Genomic DNA, 24,811 nt, shown 5'->3' with positions numbered 1-24,811 from the left:
TCCTCCCCCACCCCTCCCCTTCTTCCTTGCCTTGGACGTGCCCGTACGATTTTACAGTTTTCCGAGTTATAGGTTGCCAGGTACGCTATCTTTTTCATGCACTCGGCGAGAGTGGGTCGATTCAGAAATTGGGCTGACCCAGCCAGACCCGACTGAGTTTACATGCATGTTTCCAAATGGTTTGTGCGCGTCAACGCGCCCCTTGCAAGCAAGGGGGTTGACCGAATTCGGCCCGACCTTTCTAGCATTTACGAGAGGCTCAGCAAGGCTACTCGACCCGGCTTTATGGGGAGCATGTAAACGTATCCCCTCCTGTAGTCTGAGCACTTCTTTCTGAATTGCATTTTTGATTACCACAGCGCCTGGCCTCCTTCGTAATTCGTGATGCTGTGCCTTTTAAACTAGTTTTAATCTGTTTACCCGAGATTGCAACGAGCGCGTGACCTGGGACTCCCTGTCAGGCTTCGCCTGAGTCATAGTCATCGTTGTTGCCTCCTTTCCGGGGCATCCTGTGGGCTTGTTGACTAAATGCTATAGGCGCATGTCTGTACTAGACAAAATAGGGAAAACGTAACGCAGTGGTGGCCAAGCGCTTGGGCTCGTATGCGATGGGTGCTGGGTTCGACTGCCGGTGCCGCCGGGAACTAAACAGTTTTCCTAATGGGTACAGGTGAGAATGATTACGCTGGACGATTGGTTGAGATGGGTGACACAGCAGATCTGACGGGCATCAATGAAATCCACATGAATATTCCTCTACGGAGAAGTGACAGCTGTACCACACCCCCTTAGACGAAGGGGCATGACATTATAGGTGGCGGGAAAGCACAGCTGCAAATCGCGACGTCTTTAGTTCGGCTTCCCAAGCCATGGCCAAACACTAAACAGACAACACTGGGACGACATCTGCGATAGACTAGACGAGCAGTTAAGCTCCGTCACCACCTGGAAACTATTGAGGCACCTTCTGGACCCAGACAACACCAAAGCGGAGACCAGGGGAAAAGTGCAAAGACTAACACACAATTTCCAGGGGTCGGAGGAGGATATGATCAACCAGATTAAAGAGAAGTACATAGGGGAAACAAACACCGAAACATTGCCCAACTATAGCGGTTAAAACAACGAGGAGCTAGACCAAGCAATCACCATAAGAGAGGTCCAAGCTGTCTTAAACAAGCTCAGATGAAAAACCGCGGCTGGCCCAAATGGGGTCAACAACAAGATGCTTAGAAACCTCGATGACAACTCCCTTCAGCAACTAACGGCATTCATGCAAAAGTGTTGGGAGCGGGGGAGGGGGGGGGAGATACCCGGGGAGTGGAAGAAAGCAAATTTAGTCCTCATCCCCAAACCAGGGAAAGAACTCAAACTAGAGAACCTTAGGCCAATATCGTTAACCTCCTGTGTAGGCAAGCTCATGGAGCACGTCATACAGAACAGGCTCAACGGATACTCGGAAAGTAAGGAACTCTACCCAGACAGCATGGTTGGATTCAGACAACAACTGTCCACAAACGACGTCATGCTACAACTCAAAGAACAAATATTGGAAACGAAGACTAGTGACTCGAAAGTCATAGTGGGACTGGACATCAGCAAAGCGTTTGACAATGTCAAACACAAAGCGACCCTGTCACACCTCACTCACCTAAATGTAGGAAAGAAATTACCAACACGTTAAAAATACCCCCCCCCCCTCCCAAGACACATGCACCCCATACACAACGAGGAACGCAGGAGAAGCAGAGTCCAAAGACTCCAAAGCTCCCTCCTCCAAGAACAAGGGGTAGTGTACACCGATGGGGCAGATTACCCAGAAGGGCACTACGCTGCAGTAGTAGTGAGCGACAAAGGCGAGCTAATCTCGAGCTGTAGCGTGAGACACTCTTCACCAGAGGAGGCAGAGATGGCGGCGATTGCCCTGGCAATCACAAACCCATCAACCTGAATAATTATCACCGATTCTAAAACTGCAATCAAAGCATATGACACCGGCAAGGTGTCCAAAGAGGCGCGCAAAATTCTGCAGGTAGGCAAGGAGAACGTACCCAATGATTTAATCAGAATAATTTGGGCGCCCGCCCATAGTGGACTTGCAGGGAACGAGATCGCCAACGAGGTCGCCCGAGGACTCGCACACCGGGCCCCAGCCCAGGCAGACTACTCCCTGTCCAAAAAGCGAGACCTAACCACATACAGAGAAATTATAGAACACTATAGAATGGGCAGGAGAACCCTCCCTCCCCCCCCCCCCCCATAGATCTCTCACAAAGAAGGAAGAAGTAATCTGGAGAAAACTGCAGACAGGTACCTTCCCAAACCCGTATATCCTACACAAATGGCATCCTGAGGTGCGCTCTTCCAAATGCAAAAACTGTGAAGGCATAGCGACCCTAAATCACATGATGTGAGCTTGCCCAGCACTAAACGGTCTATATGGAAATAAAGATTCATGGGTACCCTCCCTCCGTAGCCAGGAAGAACAAGCCCAAAAGCAAGTCTTCGGTCAAGCCCAGGCCGCCGCCGGAAGCCAACTAATTCTGGCCGACGTCTCGGGGGGAGGTAGACGTTTAAAGGGGGAGCTGCGCCTCACTCCCCGATCACCCATACTCCCTGACGGGTGCAAATAAAGTGATATCTCTCTCTCTCTCTCTCTCTCTCTCTCTCACTGCGTCGTCGCGTTCCTCAGTGTCACGTTAGTGTCGCAATGCAAGGCGCCCACATCAACAGGTGCACACAGTGACAGATCGCGGTTGCACCTTCAGTTACTTCAACTATTGGGAACCGTGTCTCGTCGAAACAGTCCGCGCGCGCGTCCGATTTGGTGTCTGCGCTGGCTACGTGCCTATGTTGGGGTGCTAAAATTTTACCCCACGGCTCGCAACGGCCTCCCTCCGCGGTCCTTTCGTGCGTAAAGTGCGTACGAATTGAAATGCGAACAGAGACGCCTGTAGAGCGTAATTGCGTGGAAGTGCGAGCTGCAATCGCCCAGTAGCAGTCTTCAAAGCATGCAGTCTAAATTAGGCTGCAAACGCGGGTGAAAATGAAAACCTAACGAAACAGTGTTGACTTGTTGGCGGTTCAATTTATGCTAATTGAGCATACGGTCGTGTTGCTCGTCTTAATTATACAGTGAAAAGAAAGTCGCGGCAAGGCCGATGTCGCTCATCAACGTTATAAGCACTCTTGGCTCTTGGCCGCTTACATGGCCTCCAGTCTCTCTCTCTCTCTCTCTCTCTCTCTCTCTCTCTCTCTCTCTCTCTCTCTCTCTCTCAATTTTCTCTTTCGAACACATATCCACCAGTACTTCTTCACAGCTGCAATAAGACACGTCAGAATGCACTTTCCACTATCGCGGTTTATCGGTCCACGACCAGGTCGGCGTAACAAAGAAAGCAAGAAATATGAAAACAAGTTCAACTTGAGGCGGACGAAGGATGATAGAGTGACCGGGCACTCGAGTCCCGACCGAAGCGCTTCGCACCAGCGTGGCTCCCTCTGGAAGAGCCCGGAAGTAGATGGGGAGGGAAGAGCGCGCGAGGACCGAGAAAGGGTTATCGAGGGCCAAAAGGCGGGTCGGCCCCTGCCAAACGAGCCGGGACGGCCGGCAACAGCGGACGCCCGCGTTTGTTTATCGCCGCGTTGGCACTTCGCCGGTTGTTGCGCGTGTCGCCGGCTTGGTTCGTTCTCGTTCTCACTTCGGGGACACTGCTCGTACGTGCTGCGCTGTCCAACGCGGCCGCTCTGCGCGCCTTTCGCGAGTGCGGAGATTCTTAGATCGCCCGGGACAGGAATAAGAGAGCTGATACGCGTGAAGCCCCTGATACGCGCTGATTGGTGCGCGACCAGCGGCGTGGCTGGATTTTTAGGCAGGAAAAAGGCCACTTCCTAGACCATAGCGCGAAACACGTACGTAGGAAGCCGTGACCCACCGTATCCGACTCTTAGTAACGAGGCTTCCAAAGTACGTTCACGCACAAGTTCCAGCAGGTCACCACCAGGTTCCAATGGCCACGCTTCCGACGCGTCCTCTGGTACGACCTGTAGCCGACCGGATTAGACCGACATCTTCGATCGATCGGCATCGCCTGCCGATCGATGGCGATCGATTTGTTTCTGACCACGCGTGGTCGCCGGTTTGATTCCCAGCCACTGTGGCCGCATCCCAGCTGGTGTTGATGCAAACGAGCTTGCCCAGACGTGGCCTCCGAGACCCTGGAGGTCGTGGCGCGTACTGCGGGTCACGTGAGACGACCATCTCGGAGGAAGGAGAAGGGTTTCCATGTCAGTGGCGCTTGCCGCGTGCGCGGGAGCACACCAGCAGCAACCGATGCAGCCGGTGGGATGTTGTGGTTCTGGCTCGTCATTGGCCGTCGCGACCAGTAGCATTGCGCCGCGCGGACTTGGTAAGATTTGGTGGCTGGTTTAGGTGGCCTGAAGAGCCGGTCACCAGGATGTCGAAAGAAACCGTTCGGGTACATTCCACGAATGCAGTCGTCGTCTTCTCCTCTCCCTTCGTCGACGCTTCGTCAATCTATGTGCTAGAAAATATGTGCCTGTAGTCCGAGGCTGAGATATTGTACCCGTTGCTAAGGGTGAGAGAACGCCCTCGCCCTTAGCAGCGGGCGCAGATACTAATCCACGGTTCTCTACCGTTGTCTTTGTCTTCATGCATCGCCCCCTTCACGGTTCGTAGTTCTTCTTTTCTTTTTTTTTTTGACTAAAATGTGGTTCCGCACGCTCTTACCGGTTCCTCGCAGACACCTTTCGCGCAGCAGCGCCAATTAATGAGAAAAAAAGGGGGGTGGGGGAGAAACGGGGGTACAGCGCACGAAATCGCTCCACTTTGCTCACCCGTGCGCGCATAAAGACGTCTCTAGGAGAAGCCCGGGGCCCCTTCCGATTTTTGTGCTATTTCGGGATCCACGTTGAGCGATGCGAGAGAAGGAGGAGATAAAAAAGAAACTGTAATTGCTTGCGCGAGGCAGGAGGAGAAACTAGAGCGCCGGCTGCTTTTTGTTCGCGCTTCGCTGTCTCGCCCCGCGGTGAATTACACGTACACTTACCACATCGCGAACTGCCACGAATCTCGCTGGCGAATGTGGTAGCGTTCGTCCTCGTGTCCTGTTGTTTCTGTAGTTTTGTTAAACGTTGGCTCTACAGCCAAAAAAAGGGAAGAAAAGGAAAGGGTAAGAGAGAACGATGTGGGAGAGAACGAAAGCAAGTCTCGGAGGCGAAACATGACCTCTGATTGCACCCAGCGGTTACGGACGACGAGGGCGTACCATAATCTTGCGGTGATTGCTGCAGTTTCTCTTTCAAGTTCAGAAATTTATTTCTGCTGCTATAAAACTTTATTATATAAAAAACACTAAAATAACATCATGCACTCTCTAAGAAAACATCGTTGAATAAAAAAGTAAAATAAGTTGGTAGGAAGTAAGGATGTTTGAGACGGTCAGCTCATATAACGCAGGCTGTCCCAGCTAACTTTAGCCAAGAGGTCAAAAAATATCCAAATGTCACGTAGCTGGACAGAACAAACGTAATGTTAATTGCCGCGCCACTGGCCGCTCCAGGCACTTTACGTGTATTCGCGGGCTTCTTTCACGCTCGGAAAAACACGTTTACGTAGCACGTATTGGGAAACAGAGAGTTGTAGCGGGAGTTGTTCATGTCGCTCTACAATTTTCTCATTGACACTTTTTTTATGACACTTGAAAAGTTGATCAATTCATTAATACTAGCTATGTAATTAGGCGGAATGAAAAGAAATCTGAGTATCTCCAAGCGACGGTGAATAACATTACGTTTGTTCTGTCCAGCTACGTGACATTCGGATATTTTTTGAACTCTTGGCTAAAGTTAGCTGGGACAGCGTGTACATGTTCGAACGGCACTCTCTTTTTGCCCTATCAGACAGAATGCGGGCGTTCTTGCATTTCGCTCCTACCGAAGCGCGGCCACCTTGGTTGGGATCGAACCTGCGTCCTCCAGCTCAGCCAGTAGGGCGGCGCTATATATATATATATATATATATATATATATACATATATATATATTTCTTCGCTAAGCTACGATGGCGGATGCGGCATCAAATGGCGACAATGTCTATAACCAACACAGTTGTCCTTGCAGACAACTTGCCTTGGACAGGTCGTCATGCTAGTCGTCCCGGGCAAGTTGCACTACCTGAAAGCTGTCTAGGAGACAACCTGACCTAGACAGACTCGTCGATAGGAGGTGTTGGCGTAACGTGGCCCCGCTTCCGGTCTTGCAGTTCGCCGAGGCGTCTGCGGCGCGAGTAATTGGGGCCGCGTGTAAGCAGCGCCGCCGGCCGCATCGCTCTCGGTTGCCTATTTTGCCGCGCCTCGGAGTTTGGCAAGGTGTTGGTTTGGCTCGGCTTCGAGCGATTCCGGCGCGCTTCGATGCGTGACGAGCGCCGATTGCGGCGACGTGCCGCTCATCGCGCGTTTCGTCCGACGACGTGTGCGGCGAGTCGGTTCACGCGCAAGCGAGATGCGTTCCCAGCGCAGACGCCTGCGTGTCCGGGTATTGTTACTGTTACGATGTGTTACTTTTATTATTATTATTGCGTCGAAGAGCTGCCTTAAGGGAAAATTTTCGGTGCGTGTTACATCGGCGCACGGAGGCCTGTGTTGCAATCGCTCGAGGAACATTTTCTGCTCCGGCCTTGGCGTCAACCGATTGATGCAGCACCTGTACAATTTCGCGCTTTGTGTCCCGTTCTCGCGTCCAAACGCGGAGGCGCATGCGCAGTTGCCTCTCGTTGCGCGAACACTCGTCGGGCACGCGTATCATTTCGCCCCGAGAATCGCTTCGAGAGTCCTGCACCCCCCCCCCCCCCACCCCCTTTTCAGCGTGTCGTTTCAACACCTCCTCTGCCTTGCCGTTTCTTACCGAGAACTGCGCCGACGAGTGCGATTACGTACCCGCTTCCATTGTGTGGCGTCCACGAGACGCTGTAAATTTCCTTTAAAAAGTCTTGCGCGCTCGTTCGGTCCACTTGCGGCCGGAAAAAGGGGGCGTGAATGAGCTGCGCGAACAGGACGCTCAAAAAATTTACACGATTCGCCTTGATCCTGCGGGGCCGCAAATCTTGATGCGCTGTCCAGTTTGACGTAATGACTGCACCGTTTCCACGTATGGCATGTGTACGGCGCGACGATTACAATAATTGCTATGCGCGCACGAGTCCACATAGCGAGGCCGACTGACGTAACGCGGCGTGCAGCGCCACGCCGTGACGCGCTGGAGGCGAGATTGACGAAGCTGGTGTGTAAGCACAATTCCGCGGGTTACTCTAGTTGTTGAAAAAGAAATAATGAAGAAAAGGACCACTCCGGAACGCCGAAGACGAATGGGTATGGGGGGATGTAGTTTCTACGCGGTCGTTTGCAAAAAAAAAAAAAAAAAAAAAAGGTTTCAAAGCTTTGGCGACCCTCCTGTTACGAACTTTCCAAGCCGAGTGCTTGAGACAGGATTGCGGCGTACATCCTATTCAGTAACGAATTACGGTGTATAGTTAAGTCAATGTTACGTAATTTAACTACAGTGTGCTGCGTGCTCCATTGAAAGAAAGCGAAGTTTGTAGAATGATGCTTGTGTACTCTTGCGTTTTCTTGTGAGTCTTTATAATGAAAGACTGGTTGTTGATCTTGTTTATTTCTGTCTTTATTTATTTTGCAGTCAACCGTGTCGCGTCTTATAAGAATGATTGAACCACCGGCTCAAAACACACGCACCCGTTCATTACTCGCTACGAATATTACGCGAGAGGGAAAGCTGCCCTTTCCCAACTGCTGACAGAGCGTGGCACTTGCAGCATGCCTCTCACCCCCCCCCCCCCCCCCGGCGGTAGTGACAGTGCCTTCAGCAAAGTCGCCGTGTGTGTTCCAGTACTCGGCACATTAATAAATTGAAGTGGAGCCGTAGTGGATCGATGCGCAGGAGATTTAGTATATCGGAAGCTCGATGTCCGTATTTTTTTTTTTTTTTTTTGTCCCCTTGCCTTCACTGGACAGAAATACATGGCAGAAACAAGTCGCGTACACAGATGTGTACACCGTGACCAAACGGCATACACGTGAGGAATGTTCTTTTTTTTTTTCTTTTTTTTTTTTTTTTTTTTTTTTTTTACAGAAGATCCAGTTGAAGTCTATAGCGCTCGTGGGTGTTTGTTCTGGTGTCGGTGTCAAGTTCGCGGTACACTTGTGAGCACGGAGTGTTCGTGGGCGAAACGGTGGCCTCGCCCGGCGATTGTGTGCGTTGCGCGAATAAATAGCCGGATGCCTCGGTGTGAGTGTGCGTATCGCGCGTGACCGTTGCACGGACCCTCACTCTTGACCGATTTCGCGTTTGTTTCTGAGAAGCCACGGAATTCGAAGGCGATGTGAAATGCATTCGGACAGTCGCAAAAAGAAGCCCCGGAAATGTTCGTTTTCTTCCTTTTACGTAAAGATAAAAAAAAAGAGGTGATGCAGCAATAAAAACAGCCGCCAGTATTTCTTTCTTTCTTTCTTTCTTTCTTTCTTTCTTTCTTTCTTTCTTTCTTTCTTTCTTTTCATTTTTTAACATCCGAGTCGGTGGCTACGAGATAGACGAAGTCACGCCGCTGTTCTCTATGCGAGCTGCGCTCGGCTCTAAGCGTTCTCCCTCTTTCGAACATCTCCGCAGTCGTGCTCTTTGTATACCTGCTGGCACACCTACGCTCCGCTGCAGCTGCCTCTTTTCGCCGAAGAGTATTCGAGGAAAACTGTAGCAACGCTATAAAAACGGGACACAGAACAATAGGGCACAAGGCTCTGGCCCATTTAGTCCCGTTTCTTTTTTTCTATAGTAATACCATCGCTAGAGGCATGCTATAGCAACCCGACAAGCTCCTTGTCCCGCAATTCTCTCCACGAACTACCCGGCTGCTTTTAAATTTTAAATCTCGATTCACTCCCGTACAGGCGGTCATCTAAAAAAGAAAGAAAGAAAATAAAATGGGTGTCGTTACGTATATAGCGCCATTCGCGCATGGATACCATGGTTTTCAGCGCCGTGCTAGGGAATTGCTTTTCACGTCCAGCGTGTCTGTGATGACGCACTACATTCGTCGCGGTGAACTTACTCAATCGCATTTATTTCTCGTTAAGTCACGTCAGAGATGGAAGCAGTTCCGCCCTGCGGTCATCACTACGCCTGAAAACTGGCCAGTCCGCGTCGCGATGTCTCCGTGGCTGTGGCGTTGTGCTGCGGAGCTCGAGGTCGCCGGTTCGACTCGCGGCTTCGACGGCAGCATTTCCATGGGCGCTGAGGGGCTCAAAAAAAAAAAAAAAGAAACGTTCGTGTAGTGGTGGTTCTTTCGGCACACGTTGAAGAACCTCAGGTGATCGTGTGTGCGTACAAGCAGTCCGTAGACAGCTCCACGATTCAGACCATTTTGCTGTCTACAAATAGTGGGACCCTCGCAGGCTTTCGGATTTCACCACAGACATTGAGCGGACAACATCTTCCGGTGATATCCAGTTGTGCCCGTACCTCTCCGCCAACTGAACCTACGGTATAACGTCGTCACTCCATCTGTGTGCCGCTGTGGGCTGCATTCTTCTTCCTTGGCGCACGCACGTCTGCCAAAATAAAATAGGGGCGAAAGACAGCGCAAGAACGACGACACGCGGAAGCGAGAAAGGCACACCACAGGTGCTGCGGTGTCTGTTTCTTGCTTTTCTGTGTCGTCCTTTCTTGCGCTGTTTTTCACCCCTTTTACATCGCGCTTGACCGACTGACTAGCTCAGCGTTCTTCAGTTTGTCAATCTGTTAGACTAAAAATTGGGAGGACGCTTAAGCTTCGCCTGTAAGTGTGGAACGCGATAGCATGCAAAGATCCCCGACTGCTTCTCACGCTTCCCGTCGACTGCAGCGTATATGTAACCGTAATGTTTACCGGGAAACGCTGGCGGCGAACGCTATGCACGAAGCCGATGCTTTCTGGTATCGAGACGCGGCCTCTTGCGTTGTGGCCTATCCCGGAGGTATAGCGCAGAGCCGGAACCCAAAATTACACCATTTTCAAATTTCTGTTATTCTTTCGCTCTTTTAATATTTCACTCTGATAACATTTAACATAGAAGGTATGCGCGGTCGGGTATTTTTTTTCCCTGGCATTTCTTTGTGGGCCGGGATTCTCAATGTTCCGAGGAATAACTTTGTTCAGAATGTAAGACAAGGTATGAGCGACTTTAGGGATAGAATGGTGTGGCAATACAACCTGCATATACCGCATGCCATATACGAAGGCGTGACATATATATATATATATATATATATATATATATATATATATATATATATATATATATATATATAATGTGGCAATTTTCGCTCACGGACAAGTCCGCCGACACCGACACGGGATTTTCTGCGACACGGCGCCTTTAACGCTGTCTTGTTAAAAGGTTAACTAGCGCTTGTTAAGACGGCTCCAAAGAGAGGACAGCAGTGTCCTCTCTTTCTTGCTGAATTTTTCGCGCTGTTTTTTGTCTGTAAGGACTATGTCACCGCGTGATCCTGCCCAACACATACGCCAGCGATATTTTCCATCATTGTTATACTGCTACATACGGAACGCACTAACGGGGACAAGATGGACGCTCAGTGGGAACGAAGACGCAAACTGGCAACACGTGTGTGCGTCCATCTTGTCCCCGTTATAGTGTGTATACTGTAGACATATTGTTACAGTGCATTTGGACAGGACCGTGCGCGCAAGAGGGAGACGAAGAGGAACTGGTAGACTGTCTCCTGCACCTGTGACCTTTGTACCAGCCTGCGCGATTACCACCAACTTTTTCCTACATGTACATATATAGTGATACACACGTTTGTGCGTCGGGCTTCCTAACACTTGGTGGAGTTGCGGGGCAACGACTCGGAACGGAGCTTCGCAGCTTCGGTTCTTCACCGATGTCGCAGGAGACGGTGCCCAGTTCGGCAACACGCACGCACGCGGAAAGGTCGCAGCTCCAGGAGACAAGTGTATACCACTTCCTCCTCGTCTCCCTCTCGCGCGCTCGGTCCTGTCCAAATGCGCGGCAACAATATGTGTAGCGCAGTAACAACGAACGTACGCCAACTAGTCGAATTAATTGCTCTGTTATATATATTCCATCGCTGAAGTTGCGTTAAGCTGCTGAGCACGAGGTCGCGGGATCGAATCCCGGCCACGGCGGCCGCATTTCGATGGTGGCGAAATGCGAAAACACCCGTGTGCTTAGATTTAGGTGCACGTTAAAGAACCCCTGGTGGTCAAAATTTCCGGAGTCCTCCACTACGGCGTGCCTCATAATCAGAAAGTGGTTTTGGCACGTAAAACCGCAAACATTATTATATTAAGTTGCGTTAATTGTCACCGTTGCTTCGTCGCGTAAACGATTCAGTATGCGTGTAAAATGTCGCGTCACGCGGAAGCGATGTCGGGACGTTCACCGCGAAAACACTGTCACGCTTGGCTGTTACGTGCACGCATATTAAGGCCGCTCTGCAGCTCTAGCTTCATCCGAGCGCCTCGCGTCCGTACCGGAGTTGTGTGACGCGAGGAGGTTTCTTTCTTTCGTTCGTCTTACCCCGCATAATTAACGTCGCTATATTCAACTGTGAGAAGTATCCATAGTATGTTGGCTGCCAAAACAGCTGAACGATGCGGCGAAATGAATGTTTCCATTTAACCGTTATCAAACTATTAAACCAGCTTAATATTACGAGCAGTAAAAACAGCGCTAAACAACAGGACGAGCAGAGGGACGCAGACAACAGCGCTGTGTCTGTGTCCTTCTGCTCGTCCTGTTGTTTAGCGCTGTTTTTACTGCTCGTAATCATGAACCAACCAGCCCAAATGCGTACTCTTCTGCAGCTTAATATGCATGGCTTTCCCGGCATTTCTTTCTTTCTTCTTCTTCTTTTCTTTTTTCTTTTTGACATGAACTTGCGCGGCCATTAACCCGAATCGCGCTATATGCAACATTTCTGCTTACGGCGGGCTGAGATATGATCGGCGCCGGAGGCGTGCGTCCGGAGCCAACGGGTGCATCTGCACTTGCCTATTCCAGTCACGTGCAAGGTGTTTTAACCTTGCCAGCCTGTAATGCGGGTGCATGTATCGATGTCGCGCGTAATGAAATACCGGCGCTGTCTGCGCCCTTTCGCGCTCCATATGTATACGTAATTCATGCGGCAACGTCTTCGGCGGGGTAAATTGCGAGCCGAAATGCGCCCCGAATGGCATAGCGTACGCCTCGTTTGTAATAAACGCACGTGCTCCGAAAGTCGCTCGATGCGGCGTGCGAGTCGATCTGCTCCTCCGTCGCCCAGTTCCGTGCTGTGCACGGAGAACGAAGGAACCGCTCGTAATTGTGGCGTATGTTTGTGCACGCGTTTGCACGCGCTCTCCTACGTGGTCCATCTCGAAAACGGCGCCTTGCTCATTGGAAACTATATTCGTCGCTTATGTAGTGATGTACCAGATGGTCTCGGAGCAAATGCACCCGACGCCTGTGTCAGCTGGCTTCCTGTGTCTGCTCGATTCTGTGTCCTTTGCAGCGGGGCTGTTCGCTCTTGAAAGGAGTAGTGTCAGCTGTTTCAGCTAATCGAGCTAGTTTCATTTCATGATTTCTATATTTCTTTTTATTTTTTAGCATAACCCCGAGTCCCGCAGCGTGTTACAGAGAAAGAATAAAAGAAACAGGAGCAGCGCGACATAGGACGACCGAGTAAAGAGCACAGGACAGAGATACAGTGGGTGTTAAACATTTGTCAAGGCAAACAACATGGGAAGTGAGAAAAAGTTAAAAAGTAACAAAAAAGACACAAGAAGCAAACAAACAATACCTACAGCTACTTCGGGAACTCGTCAGTGACTACGCTAGAACAAAATTCTGTCTTCTATGGCAGCAATGGAGGATGGAACCGGATTCCACTCTCTGCTTGTATTCGGAAAAAAAAAATGTCTTAAGAGAGATTATGCCGGCATAAAAACAACGTCTACTTTATTTGAGTGGTGAACAACACGACATGAAAAGTAAATAAGTTGTGATAAACTGCAGACGAAGTGATATGAAGGGAAGACCTCATGCAGAAGTGAAAGACGCAAGATTCTTGTCATTACCAAGTCTGGCATAGAGTCGATTTCATGTGTGTGACGCTAACAGTGCCAATATAGGTATCATGGACAAAAAGAAATGGATCTATTCTGAGTCGAGCTTAAAGTGTTCACGTGGTTTCAGCTCATGTGTAGCTTAGCCACTTTGTGTAGACCAATTATCCTGTACATCCATAAATACTTAGTTGTCATTTCGCTGTAATCGCCATGTATTATGGTTGACACTACGCGGCCATCATCACTGTAGCTTTTATAGAGCGTTATGGCGGTGAGGTTACGATGTAGGCGCAGAAGTTATTCTTGTATTTTTGAATTACTCCGTGCAATACAATACAATTACTTCATGCAATTGTATACATTTTGTGAAGTTGTGCGGAAATGTGGTGCATTTGTTCCTGAAACAAGCTCAGGTCGATGCGCTAGTGCGATGTGGACAAAATAACTTACAGCCACGCTAGTTGGTATATGATTCATTACGAGACCGGCATGCAGCGCAAACAGACACTCACGTACGCACTTCAGCCGAAGATCGCGAACAGACGCGCCTCGCGTATTACTGCGGCGCATTAAGCCCCGTACACCTTCGTGTACAACCATACGAAGACGGCGCGGAGGAGGCGTGTGCGGTATGCATGCTTGCGCGCCACCGCGATTACATAAGCGCCGTCTCGACCCTCCCGCGCGTATTTTTAAAAGTCCTCGCGCGCGCCCCTGTCGTGGTGCGAGGCGGCTGAAAAGGCGTGGGCATGACCGACGCTATACGGGGTTTGGGGGGCCAGGCAGCGCGGCTCGTGTTGACTCTCCCGAGTCGTTCCCCGCGTGTTTCGATTCCGCGGTGCACGTGGTCGTCTGCTTTTCCGCCCTTTGGCAGACGATTTCGAAATTCCCCCTCTCTCCGGGTTTCCTGCGGGCCTATTGCGAAAAAACAAGAAATTCGGCGCTCACTTTTGTCCTACATTTGTCTCTCCCGAGAGCAGGGATTCCTCGCTCGCGAATTTGCCGACTGCATCATAGCAGCGCGGCCCCAGCGGAGTTGTAAAAAAAAAAAAAAAAAAAAAAAAAGTCCTGTATTTGAATCTAACTAGACGAGGCAACAGAAGTCGCATGACAGCCAACCGGTTTGCGTCGTTAGGTTGCGTTGCGTGTTTCGATCCCGCACAAGCTCGTCCACTTCTGCAAAGCAAACTCCTCTAAGTATTCCAGTACAGATAGCGGCCTAAATTTGGCGTTGCTCGGGCGTACGGTACGCGCAAGACCTACAAAGAATAGTGCTCGTCGAACAGCAAGCCCGCCTGTCGAGCCTCCTGGCTTTTTTCGGCGCAATCTTATCTGTGAATTCATTTAACCCCCACACCGTAAAAAATTTTTGCATCCTTAAGGGCTCCGGTTTAAGGTATAGAATCGTTGATGTGGGTAGATTAAGTTTTCTTTTGTAGCTACGTTTTGTGGCAAGTGAGTATGATGACACGAATACAGAGGACGCGAGAACTGCACGAAATAAACTTTAGCATAGCCATATCGATATTAGAATGTCGTGCCGGATATTTCTGTTCTCACCCAGGTGATGAAAATTGGTACACAGCTTACGCAACTATGGCTTCTCTAATCCCAGATGTTTAGTTACAGAGCACTGTCTTACACAGTTAAAAAGAGCCTTAGGGCTAAGGGTGTTATAGCCATGAGGAACCAAACCCTTAAGGAACGATGGTCCCAATTGCAATTCTTTTTCCCGCTTCGTCAACGGACCGATCGGCGCCCCGCCCTATATTGTCACGTGGTGGTGACGTTGAATAACACAGTAGCAATACTGTGAACGACAAAAATATAACTTTTATTGGGCGAACCTGTGCCCACAAAACAGGCTACACTTATAGCACAACGATAGCGGCGAACACAGTCGGCGATCGTCGAAAATCTGATCAGCGGGTCAAGCGCGTCGGCTTTTATAGATCGGTCGTCGAATGTTCCAGATTAATCGATGGGACCCGCGTGTCTTCCACAAAGTTCTACACTATTCGCGTCGCGCATACATGCAATCAGATTACACAGGTTGCGGTGAAAGACAGTGGACGGAACCATCGATAACATTCCAGAAACTTCTTTTACATGCAGGCGCGTCCTGCATGTAAAACATTTGTTAGGCGGCCAAACGTGATCGCCCGATAAAGATAAGTACACGTGCCAAACGTGATCGCCCGATAAAGATAAGTACACGTGTCAATATAGTCGACAAAATCCGCCTGCCCGTGAACCGTAAATGAGACAAAAGGAATCGAATCTTTCGAAGAGCATCATCAGGCTGTAGCAGCACTGTGGAACGAGTCGTGCCAAGTGCTTCTTGCCCTTAATGCAGAGAAAGTGTAGTTTTATTTATTAGACGCCGAGCAACATTCTAGAACACAGTACTCTAGGCCGACCTCTCGGCTTTTCTTTTATTACAAATATCTCTCCCTACGACTCTTATACTAGCGTGAACACTAGTTAGGAGTTCGCCTTATGGATGAAGCATATACGCTTTTATCAAACGTTAACGAGCTTTATATCTTACGTTAAAACGCATACGATTCCGTTCTACCGTAGTCAGCACTTAGTTTCTGCTTTTCCTTGCTGTCAGTTTTTCATTTCATAACGGCAGTCTTGCGACAACATCTCTTTCGTGTCCGCGTTTGACACCGCGCGTTTTGCGCAACCGGTAGCCGTGTTTTTGTTTTTCGCACATGACGTGCGGACACCGTCCAAGTCGATGCATTGATGTAGAGTTGGCAGATGTTCGATCGACATCGTGACATCTGCGCCGCCGCTTTGTCACTTCGCGTCACGCGCGCGTCACGTGATGACTGCGCCGCTATAGTTGTTGTGCACGCGCATACGTGACTGCGCAGTTTCCGTTGGCGCAGGATTCCTTTCTCCGTGACGACGCGCCTGAACTGCACAGAGACGTGCTCTCGACGTCCGTGCACCACGGTCGCGTGGTTGCCTATAGGTGACTGCTGCGTCATCGAGTCCATCGGTAGATCGATAGATTGATTGATTGAGTTTAATGGTAGCAAAGTCAACACACGGTGTATACGGGAGACGTCGCAGTGTCTTGCATTGGGTGAAGTGCGCCCAAACTAAAGCACGCGAGCGGTTTCTTTTTCTTTTTTTTTTTTTTTGCGTTTCGCCATCATCGGAAAGCTGTTCGCAGTCGAGACCGGGACCTCGTGCTCTACTGTAGGACGCCATAGCAGCTGGGCTACGTGGGCTATTTATTGAGCATAACAACGAGGTGTAAACATGAGTCATATAATGTCTGATGAAATTAATTCGCATAACTTAGCTATTTATATTTTTATGAGTACCTTATTCACAGAACTTCATGAAATTGCGGAATTGACGCCAGTCAGTGCTCAACGTATGTCTGTATACCTCCCTAGTTTGTGGTATCCGTACATAGACTGACGAAGACGCACTGACATCCAGGCACTTTATTTTTCCACAGAGCTACCGTCGAACACCGCGCGACTAAACTGCTTGTGACAACGGCTGTCACCAGTTGTTACGAGCTGGTTACGGGTATTACGGGGACGGGGTTTCGGCGACCTTCAACATCGTCTGCTTGGAGCTCGAACGAGATAAGACTATCGGAGAAGGTCCGGCAGGGAAGACGAGCTGACGTAAAAACAAATAACAGAAGTTTAATACATGGTTACGGGTGAGCGGCGCGCTGCAAGACAAAAAATAAAAGTACAAAAAACGTTCGGCGTGCGTGCTGCTGCACGCATGGGCTGAGAAGATGTTTCCGTGGCGTCTCGCAGGTCTTCTTATGCCCTACGCCATCAGGACAACCGCTTGTTCTCTCGCTTCCCGGTAGAGGGCCTTGTCAGCACGCTGGTCAGTTCACATAGAGGAATACGGAGAAAGACCACTCTCTGGCGTAGAGGGGTTTGAAAACGGAGGACAGTGGAGAGTAGGATCTGCACTGGTGTATAATCCCGTCGCACACACCACACGACGGACAGGGCTTTTCACGTTGACGAGCGTGACGATTAGGCACGTCGTGTCTCAGGCGATTGCCACCCGTTTCCTTCATGGCCGCACACAGTGAACCGTAACACTGTGACACCGGTGTATTTCGCCGCTAAGTTTGGCGATGGATTCCCTTCACTAGTGGACATACGTACGCCTCGCTAACAACACGGTTTTGAAGAACCAAAACACTGCCAAAAGTGTGAGTTCAGAATCTCTCTACAGAGTGCCTAGAGGGGGCAACACGCGAAGCACAGTCGTTGTTGATGGTGGAATCTGATCGTCGAGATGATTAAAATGGGTCCCGAGCTTCCACCACCACGGTGTCCCTATCATAACCATACGGGGACTTCAAGGGAAGGGCAGGGAATGGGTGCGCGTTCAACTCGGGGCGGGCCCGCTGTATCTTGAAAGCCGTCTGCGACGGGTACAGAGTCCACACTGTGCTGTGTTTTGGCGACTTAGTTCGCGTTGATGCGAGACGCAGCACGAAGGTCAATTCGGTCGCCGCTGCCGCCGCACTTCCTCACTGCAGCATTTTGACAGCGAGTTTCGGCGGTCATCGAGTGAGATGTGTTTGCTTGTGCGCGCGTGACACCATGCTTGTTAATTTAGTATGCCTGTGTTTGAAAGTTTATACGGCGCATAAAACTACTATCCTTACTTCATATAACTATCTACTAATTCGATATCGCAATCGATGCTTCCCCTTTCGTGCTAAACTGCGACCTGTTTTTTGGAGTTGCCCCGTCATATCTCCTTTCTAGATTGCGATGTACCGGCGCACTCGCCGTCTTCTCGTACCACACGTCCTCGGAATCGAGCGCAATTTGTCTGAATCAACGTACGAGCCGCACTGCAGGCGCGGAATGCGAGCAGCGCGTGCTCTACCGTCGCGCCTCGCTCTGCTTCCGCCCTCGTTGCGTGCTTGGGCGTCGTTGCCAGTGCTGTCACCGTCATGTGGCCCGCGTCAAGCTTCCTTCTAGCGTCGCGTGTCCCTCGGCGCCCGTCGCCGTGTTTGGCCGAAAGTGTGCGCCCGCCCAGCTGCTCGCTCCTTGCGAGCCAAGGCCGTCGCTCGCCGGCTTCCGAGTCGAAGCGAGAAAAACTTGGCCGCCCGCCACGCGCCGTCTTTCGGCTGCGCCGTGGCGTCGCGAGCGAAAGGGATGCTTGTACGTAGCCGTAGTTCGGTGCACTGTGGCGGCTGCCCCGGCAGGCTGTCACTACGTAGAGACGGACAGTCATGTGACAGACAGACAGACAGACAGACAGAGCATGGGATGAGACGAGATAGACGGTGGCAGCCAACCACGCTTTATCGGCGAGTGCCCCGGGAGACAGAGCGGACGGACACATGACACCGTGGATGGATAGACAGGCACACGGACACGAAAGAAAGGCGACGAGACTCCCACTTAGTATCGATATAGATGGATAGATAGACGCAAATACAGGAAGAAAGCACTCCCGCTTAGTATCATTGCGGTGACGCGTGTCACATTCACAAACAAGGAAAAATGCAATGGACGTACACACTTCCTTCTCTGCCCAACATTTCCTTCTCCATTCTCCAACAGTCTTCCGCCGTCCTCTTATATATCTCAGTAGCTCCTCCCATATTATTCTCTCTTCGACTGCTTTGAAATCCCAGCTCTTCCTGACTCACTGTGCTTGTTTCGTCTCCTGAGGCCATTGAACTGTATTCAAGTATGCTCGTTGGCTTAGTTGGCCTACGTGCATCTGCTGCGCATATTGTTTGCCCAATCGCTGCAGTAGCAGCTGTGGAACCGCCTGGACAGGACGTACGCCCTTCGTGTTCTGAGCCATGACGTCCCCACTTGTGGGCCAGTGGAATCGCTAATAGGAATGCTGACGAACGCAGAGCGTGGCTAATCGCGTTCTTCTTTTCCCTCTAGCCACGCTTGGTCGTGAAAAATACACATTTGCGTACCGGCACCCGGCGTTACGGGTTCTAATAGCGACCATTCGTAGGCCTGGACACGCTGGACACGCGATCTTTAAGATATCTGCAACACTTTAGTGGTAGCGCTACAGATGTTCAATTACTGTATTTCTTTTCTCGTTATGAGCAACGTGTTATGGCAACTGTAACTCCAGGAAAGAGAGGAATAAGTCGCAGTGCTGTTGAAAGCCAGTGCTTGCTCTCGGCGTCGTCTTGTCATTCGCTCATCCCAAGATACCCCTTATTAACGCGCGAAAAAGCACCTTGCCGCGTGAACTGGGGTGATTAGGTAATTCCGTCCGGCAATGTATTCGTAAGGATTACCGTACGGCATGATAGGGAAACGTAACTGCCCTGAATATTCTCTTCGTGTACACGGTTGCAGTTGAATCTGTGCTGTGAGCAGAGACCTCGCACAATCAGCTGTTGCCGTTTTCGGGTTCAGCACGCATACACAGAGACAAGCGTGTTCGTGGATGCTTTTCCTGTGGGCCTGCAGAGGTTGTTGGCCGTTTTTTGCGGATGATGCGCTCTTACAGTCGTGTTCAATATGAGCTGTAGCACGGTGCCAAGAGCCGAAAAGTCCTCGAAACTAAGGTCCCATTTAGGGACCCTACTCAAAGCTGTACGGCGACGCTGACATACGAAAAATTGGGGAATGCTGTTGCAGTTACTGCTATTTATTAAGCCAGTTTTCCTTATGTGGGCGCTGCCGTGCAGTCTCGGGGGTTGGGGGCTTCGAACATGGAAACTGCCTTATTAGCATACCAACTTTCCAAGCTTTCCGTTGAATTGAGACGCGCGTGCTGCAGACGTTTATCGTTGTTTGCATACCTGCCGACCCTCCCGAATTTGTTTATAGACTGTACAAATTTTTGCCGCTTCTGCGATTATACGTATGTTTCGTCAAGTTTTCCGAAAAATAGATTGCGTTCGCGAATAAGTTTTGAAGGTCTTCAAAGGTGGGGCTGCGGAAGATTGAAAAAAAAAGAAGGCATACAATAAAGAAATCTTGATGATACCTTTGTACCTTAATTAAGCAGCTTAATTGCCTCGGATAAAATTATTCAGGGAAGTTCGTGAAGTAAGCCAGATTGGCTACACCAAATCCGCCAAGAAGTCGGTGATATAAAAATGGTGGGTTCCTTTTAAGTTTATACCCCCCCCCCCTTCTTCCTTTTATTTATTTTCTTTTTTTTTTTTTGTTATGCCAAAGGGATATTTACGAATTTTAACATTCACGTGTTGCCAGGTGTGCATGTCCTCGCGGTGGTGTAAAGGCTCGTCTGGCAAGGCACGTTGGCATAGCCGAGAATGGACTGGCGCAATCCGTCATCCTTCGGAAGGAGACGCGCGCTTACGACAGTTTGCCATCGGCGTCGCCGCTGCGTGGTTTCCAAACGATGAGGCACCTGTTTCCTACTTCGGTTGATCAATTCTGTGCAGCGCAAGCGAGGCGGTAGAACTGGGGTCAAAAATCAAAGAAACGACGCGCAAGGTGCGTACGTCCGCTTATGCGCAATTCTTCTGACGTCGACTCCAGAGAGCACTTGTGAAAAGAAGTAAACGCGGAAAGCGGTGAGCCGTGTTGAACGCGCCCGGGTCTACAGCTCCGGGGTTCCCGCCTCGCTGCACGCAATTGCTCGGGAACGAGCGTGTCCCGCGCGTGTCCCGCGCGTGTCGTTCCGCGTCGTCCGTCTTCGAGGAGGAAACACGCGAGCCCTCTGGTGTCGCTCGTCCGTGTCATTAAGCATCATTTATCTGTCGGGAAGGAGGCACCGCGGTGTCCTCGGAAGGAGGTCGGACGGCCAGCGCACGCGCCCTGTCCGGCCGATTTCTCGGCTTTCTCGTCGCCGCCAAGCTAGAAATGCGCGCGCTTCCATCTTCAACGCGGCATGCTTGTGCAACAGGAGCAGTGACCGCGTTGATCTTCGAGGAGGTTGCACTGCGTTGCTACCTTATGTTTGCTTTGCAGTATCCCTCTCTCTCCCTCTCTCTCCCTCTCTATCTCTCTCTCCACACACACACACACACGCGCACGCACACACACACACACACACACACACACACACACACACACACACACACACACACACACACACACACACACACACACACACACACACACACACACACACACACACACACACACACTTTGTTGGCGGCCATGAATTTTGTTCAACGTGACCGTACTTACATTCGAGTATTTTCCTTCCTCAAGAGGTCGCTGTAAAGGAAGTCCAGGATTTAGCTTATGAATTGCGGTTGCTTGCTTGAAATGAGGGGTCCAATCAGGACTCGATGGCAACCAAAGGTCAGTGGGATGCGTCGCATTGGGCATTCACGGGCAGAATACAAATGAAGCTGTGCAGTGTGATATGGTTTGGACAAGTTTTGAAGTGAAGGAAGCTCACAGTAAAATTGATTATGACGAATGACTGAGGAATATGGAAGAAAGTAAATAGGCTGGGAGAGTGTTGATGTATTTGTACAGAAAAACATTGATTCACAGTGGAGGAGAAGAACTAGGAACCTTACCAGCAAGTATGCAGCCTGTAGGGTGAGCAGCACAGCAACAAAGAATGTCAAGTGGAAAGTCAAAGGGGCTGAAATAATCTCATGGGTGGCAACAGTGCAAAATAAACCGGCCATGAGTAACTACTTAAGAGGAAAAAACGAAATCAGGAAAGAAACACTTTATGATAACTCAAAGGGAAGATCATTACTTTTCGAAGCGAGATCGGGATGCTTAGAACATGCACGTATAAAGAGAGATATAAGAAGGAAGAAGAAGCATGTGCTTGCTGCGGTAAAGCTAGGGAAACAATAGAGCATGTTTTGTTAGAATGTGAAAATATCTGCCCAGTGGTTGATTTAGGCACCACTGGCCTCCTTGAAGCTCTTGGGTTCAGCGAGAGCAGAGGGAAAGTAAGCATGTCCGCAGTAGAGATTAGTAAGAGGCAATTGGAAGATTGGTGGCAGAAAAATAGGGAAATGACAAAAAATAGAGACTTACAAAAACAAAGTTCATAATAGGGGGTCAGAAAATTTGGGTAGGGAATTCATTGTGGGGTTTTTCTTCTTTCTTTTTTTCATTTTTAACCGAGGTAGGACATAAGGCAGTATAATAGCAGCAGCTTGGTGGCACAACCCACTGCCCTGTTCCAAAGGGGATGCTCATAACGTCCGTCCGTCCGTTCCTCCATCCATCCATCCATCCATCCATCCATCCATCCATCCATCCATCCATCCATCCATCCATCCATCCATCCAACCATCCATCCATCCGTCCGTCCATCCGTCTGTCCATCCATGGCCATTAGTTTAGCGACCCGGGAGGAGTAATATATACTATACTGAAACGTGATGCTGATGTTGTTTTATAGCTTTTTGTTGAACCAGAGTAGTGGTGGCTGTCTGGTTGCTGTCTAACATAGTGTTGACACCTGAATGGTGACCAGCAATAAGCAGTACGGAAAGGGTAAAAAAGCTATTTACAGCACTTCTCCATGGGACATTATAGAATCTGTAAGAACCAGAAAACAAACAAACAAACAGACAAACAAGAAGGGGTTGTGCGTGACACCATTGATTCTGACTACATAAAGCCTACAGACAGTGAAGCCAAGGGAAGCATATAATAGAAACTTAAAGCACTTTTTTAAAAATTTCGATGTAGAAATAGCGGGGAATGGGGAAACGAAAGTGAACAGGAAACCAACTTGCCGTCACTGGGAGCCATGCACACATCTTCTACATTGCTTGTGCGTACCAACCAATTTTTGTGACTTCATCGTAATATAACTGATCTCTAGAGCTTATGTTCGCTAAAGCTGGCAAGTCCAGCTTTAGCGAACTTGCCGATATAGCAAACCCATCTTGTGCAATAAAGGCGCTCATATCTGGACTGGACTGCATTGTCTTCATTTTACCAGCATCAGTGAGGGGGTAACTTGGAGGCTAAGGGAGAATACTCCAAAGAAAGCTACTGAAAGAAAAGTGATTCGCGCAATATGAAGAGAGAAACAACAGCACAGATTAGCGATCAGTAGCTGATGTCGTAGCTCAGATTAAACTAAAAAAGGTGGAGGCAGGCGAGTCTTCTATATGAAGTTGTAACTGTAAGTCTGTTTCAGTAACAGTTGGCGACAAAGAAAAAAAAAATAGAGAAACGCAGTGAGGGGGCAGCAGGGAATTATGTAGAAGGCTGAGATTAGGGAAAGTATGCCTACTAAGTGGGTTCACTTTAAACACAGCAGTGGTAATAGGAGATCACTGGGAAGGTCCTGTAGCCTGCATCGTATATAGGCTGGTGATTTAGCAGCCAGGCGTTGATACTCAGGATTGCTACTTCATGTTCCTGAATGAAACTTCAACCTGGATTAGTTGCATGGTGAGAATTTATGCATATTGGTGAAGTGGCACTCTTTTTTGTATGTGTGTGGGTTTTGAATTAGCGCATTTTACAGTGGCGTAAATGGCTATGTGTACCTATCAAGTAACCAGCCTACATATGTACACCTTGTCACAACAACTCTCAGAAAGCTCACAGATGCTAGAAAGAAGTTCATGTGGCTCATGGCGTCAGTTTTTTTTTTTAAGACAATAATTTAGCTATAGTATGTGGTAGTCATGTGGCAAAGTATAAGCTGGAGCTTTGAATTTTGGGATATAAGTGTTAGCTGCACCAAAATAGCATTATTTTTTTTACACAGTGAAGGGTGTACATATTTGAGACTGTAGTTTGACCATGGGATGTGTTTTTTTTTCTTCTTCTGTTATTCATCAGCAAAGCCCACCCTACATCATACATTGTGTTTAGATATCTAGCAAAATTTTGTTGCCCCGATCTTACTGTGAGTGCAAAGCCACATGCCTGATCTGTGCTCATTGTGCCTTGCTCCTTTTCCTGCCGATATCAAACTGTCAATGAATGTTAATTTGACTGTCATTGCCTGTGCTCACAAAGCGCTTCCTCTTTGCTCTCGTTACAGGCGAAGAGGCTATCCACCGGTGAGATGGCGGCCATCAAGGTCATCAAGTTGGAGCCAGGTCAGTGTGATTTCACATGCTTGATGGAGGTTGGGTACATTAGGTTAATGAATTCAGCTTTTGCGAGCCACCACGTCAATTTATGCCATGGCACACACTCATGGCTGGGCTCAGGCACGTGCCCAAGATTTTTCTTGGAGGCGGGGGGGGGGGGGTACCTTTTCTATGCATATGAGGGGGGGGAGGTACCTTTACTAGTACAAATGGTAATAATACCCACTATTCGCAATAAAGATGCGTAAACCAGCAAAAGACAAACGAAATATAGTGTACCTCACAGATACGCCTGTGAGATACACCTCTCCTTTACTTGGCAAACAAGGAACCACATCAAATGGACTCGCACATGACAGAAGCGCAGGAAGAACGCTGCCAAGAAGAAGTAAACAAGCCAAAATGTAAAATAAAGATTTCTAGTAGTGTTTTCTGAATTAGCTCTGGAAGAATTATAAAGAAATATATATATATATATATATATATATATATATATATATATATATATATATATATATATATATATATATATATATATATATATATATATATATATATATGCAGGACAATCACAGTTCTTTTGGATCCCTCGTTTACTGCTCTACCAATTTAAGTGCCAAACCCGACTCGTG

At 49.2% G+C, this 24,811-nt stretch overlaps 1 protein-coding gene across 10 annotated transcripts in view; it reads left to right on the top strand.

Annotated features, from left to right (window-relative positions):
- The window catches only part of hppy (MAP4K3-like protein hppy), a 242,874-nt gene that overhangs the window by 90,091 nt on the left and 127,972 nt on the right, over positions 1-24,811 (top strand). For all 10 annotated transcript variants that reach the window (XM_075698488.1, XM_075698486.1, XM_075698484.1 and 7 more), the window contains exon 2: positions 24,128-24,185. In XM_075698488.1, the coding sequence (XP_075554603.1) occupies positions 24,128-24,185 (58 nt within the window). The remainder of the gene's footprint in view (positions 1-24,127; positions 24,186-24,811) is intronic.

This window comes from Dermacentor variabilis, chromosome 7 (assembly GCF_050947875.1).
Source record: "Dermacentor variabilis isolate Ectoservices chromosome 7, ASM5094787v1, whole genome shotgun sequence".
Classification (NCBI taxonomy): Eukaryota; Metazoa; Arthropoda; class Arachnida; order Ixodida; family Ixodidae; genus Dermacentor; species Dermacentor variabilis.
This window is presented reverse-complemented; position numbering and strand designations above follow the sequence as displayed.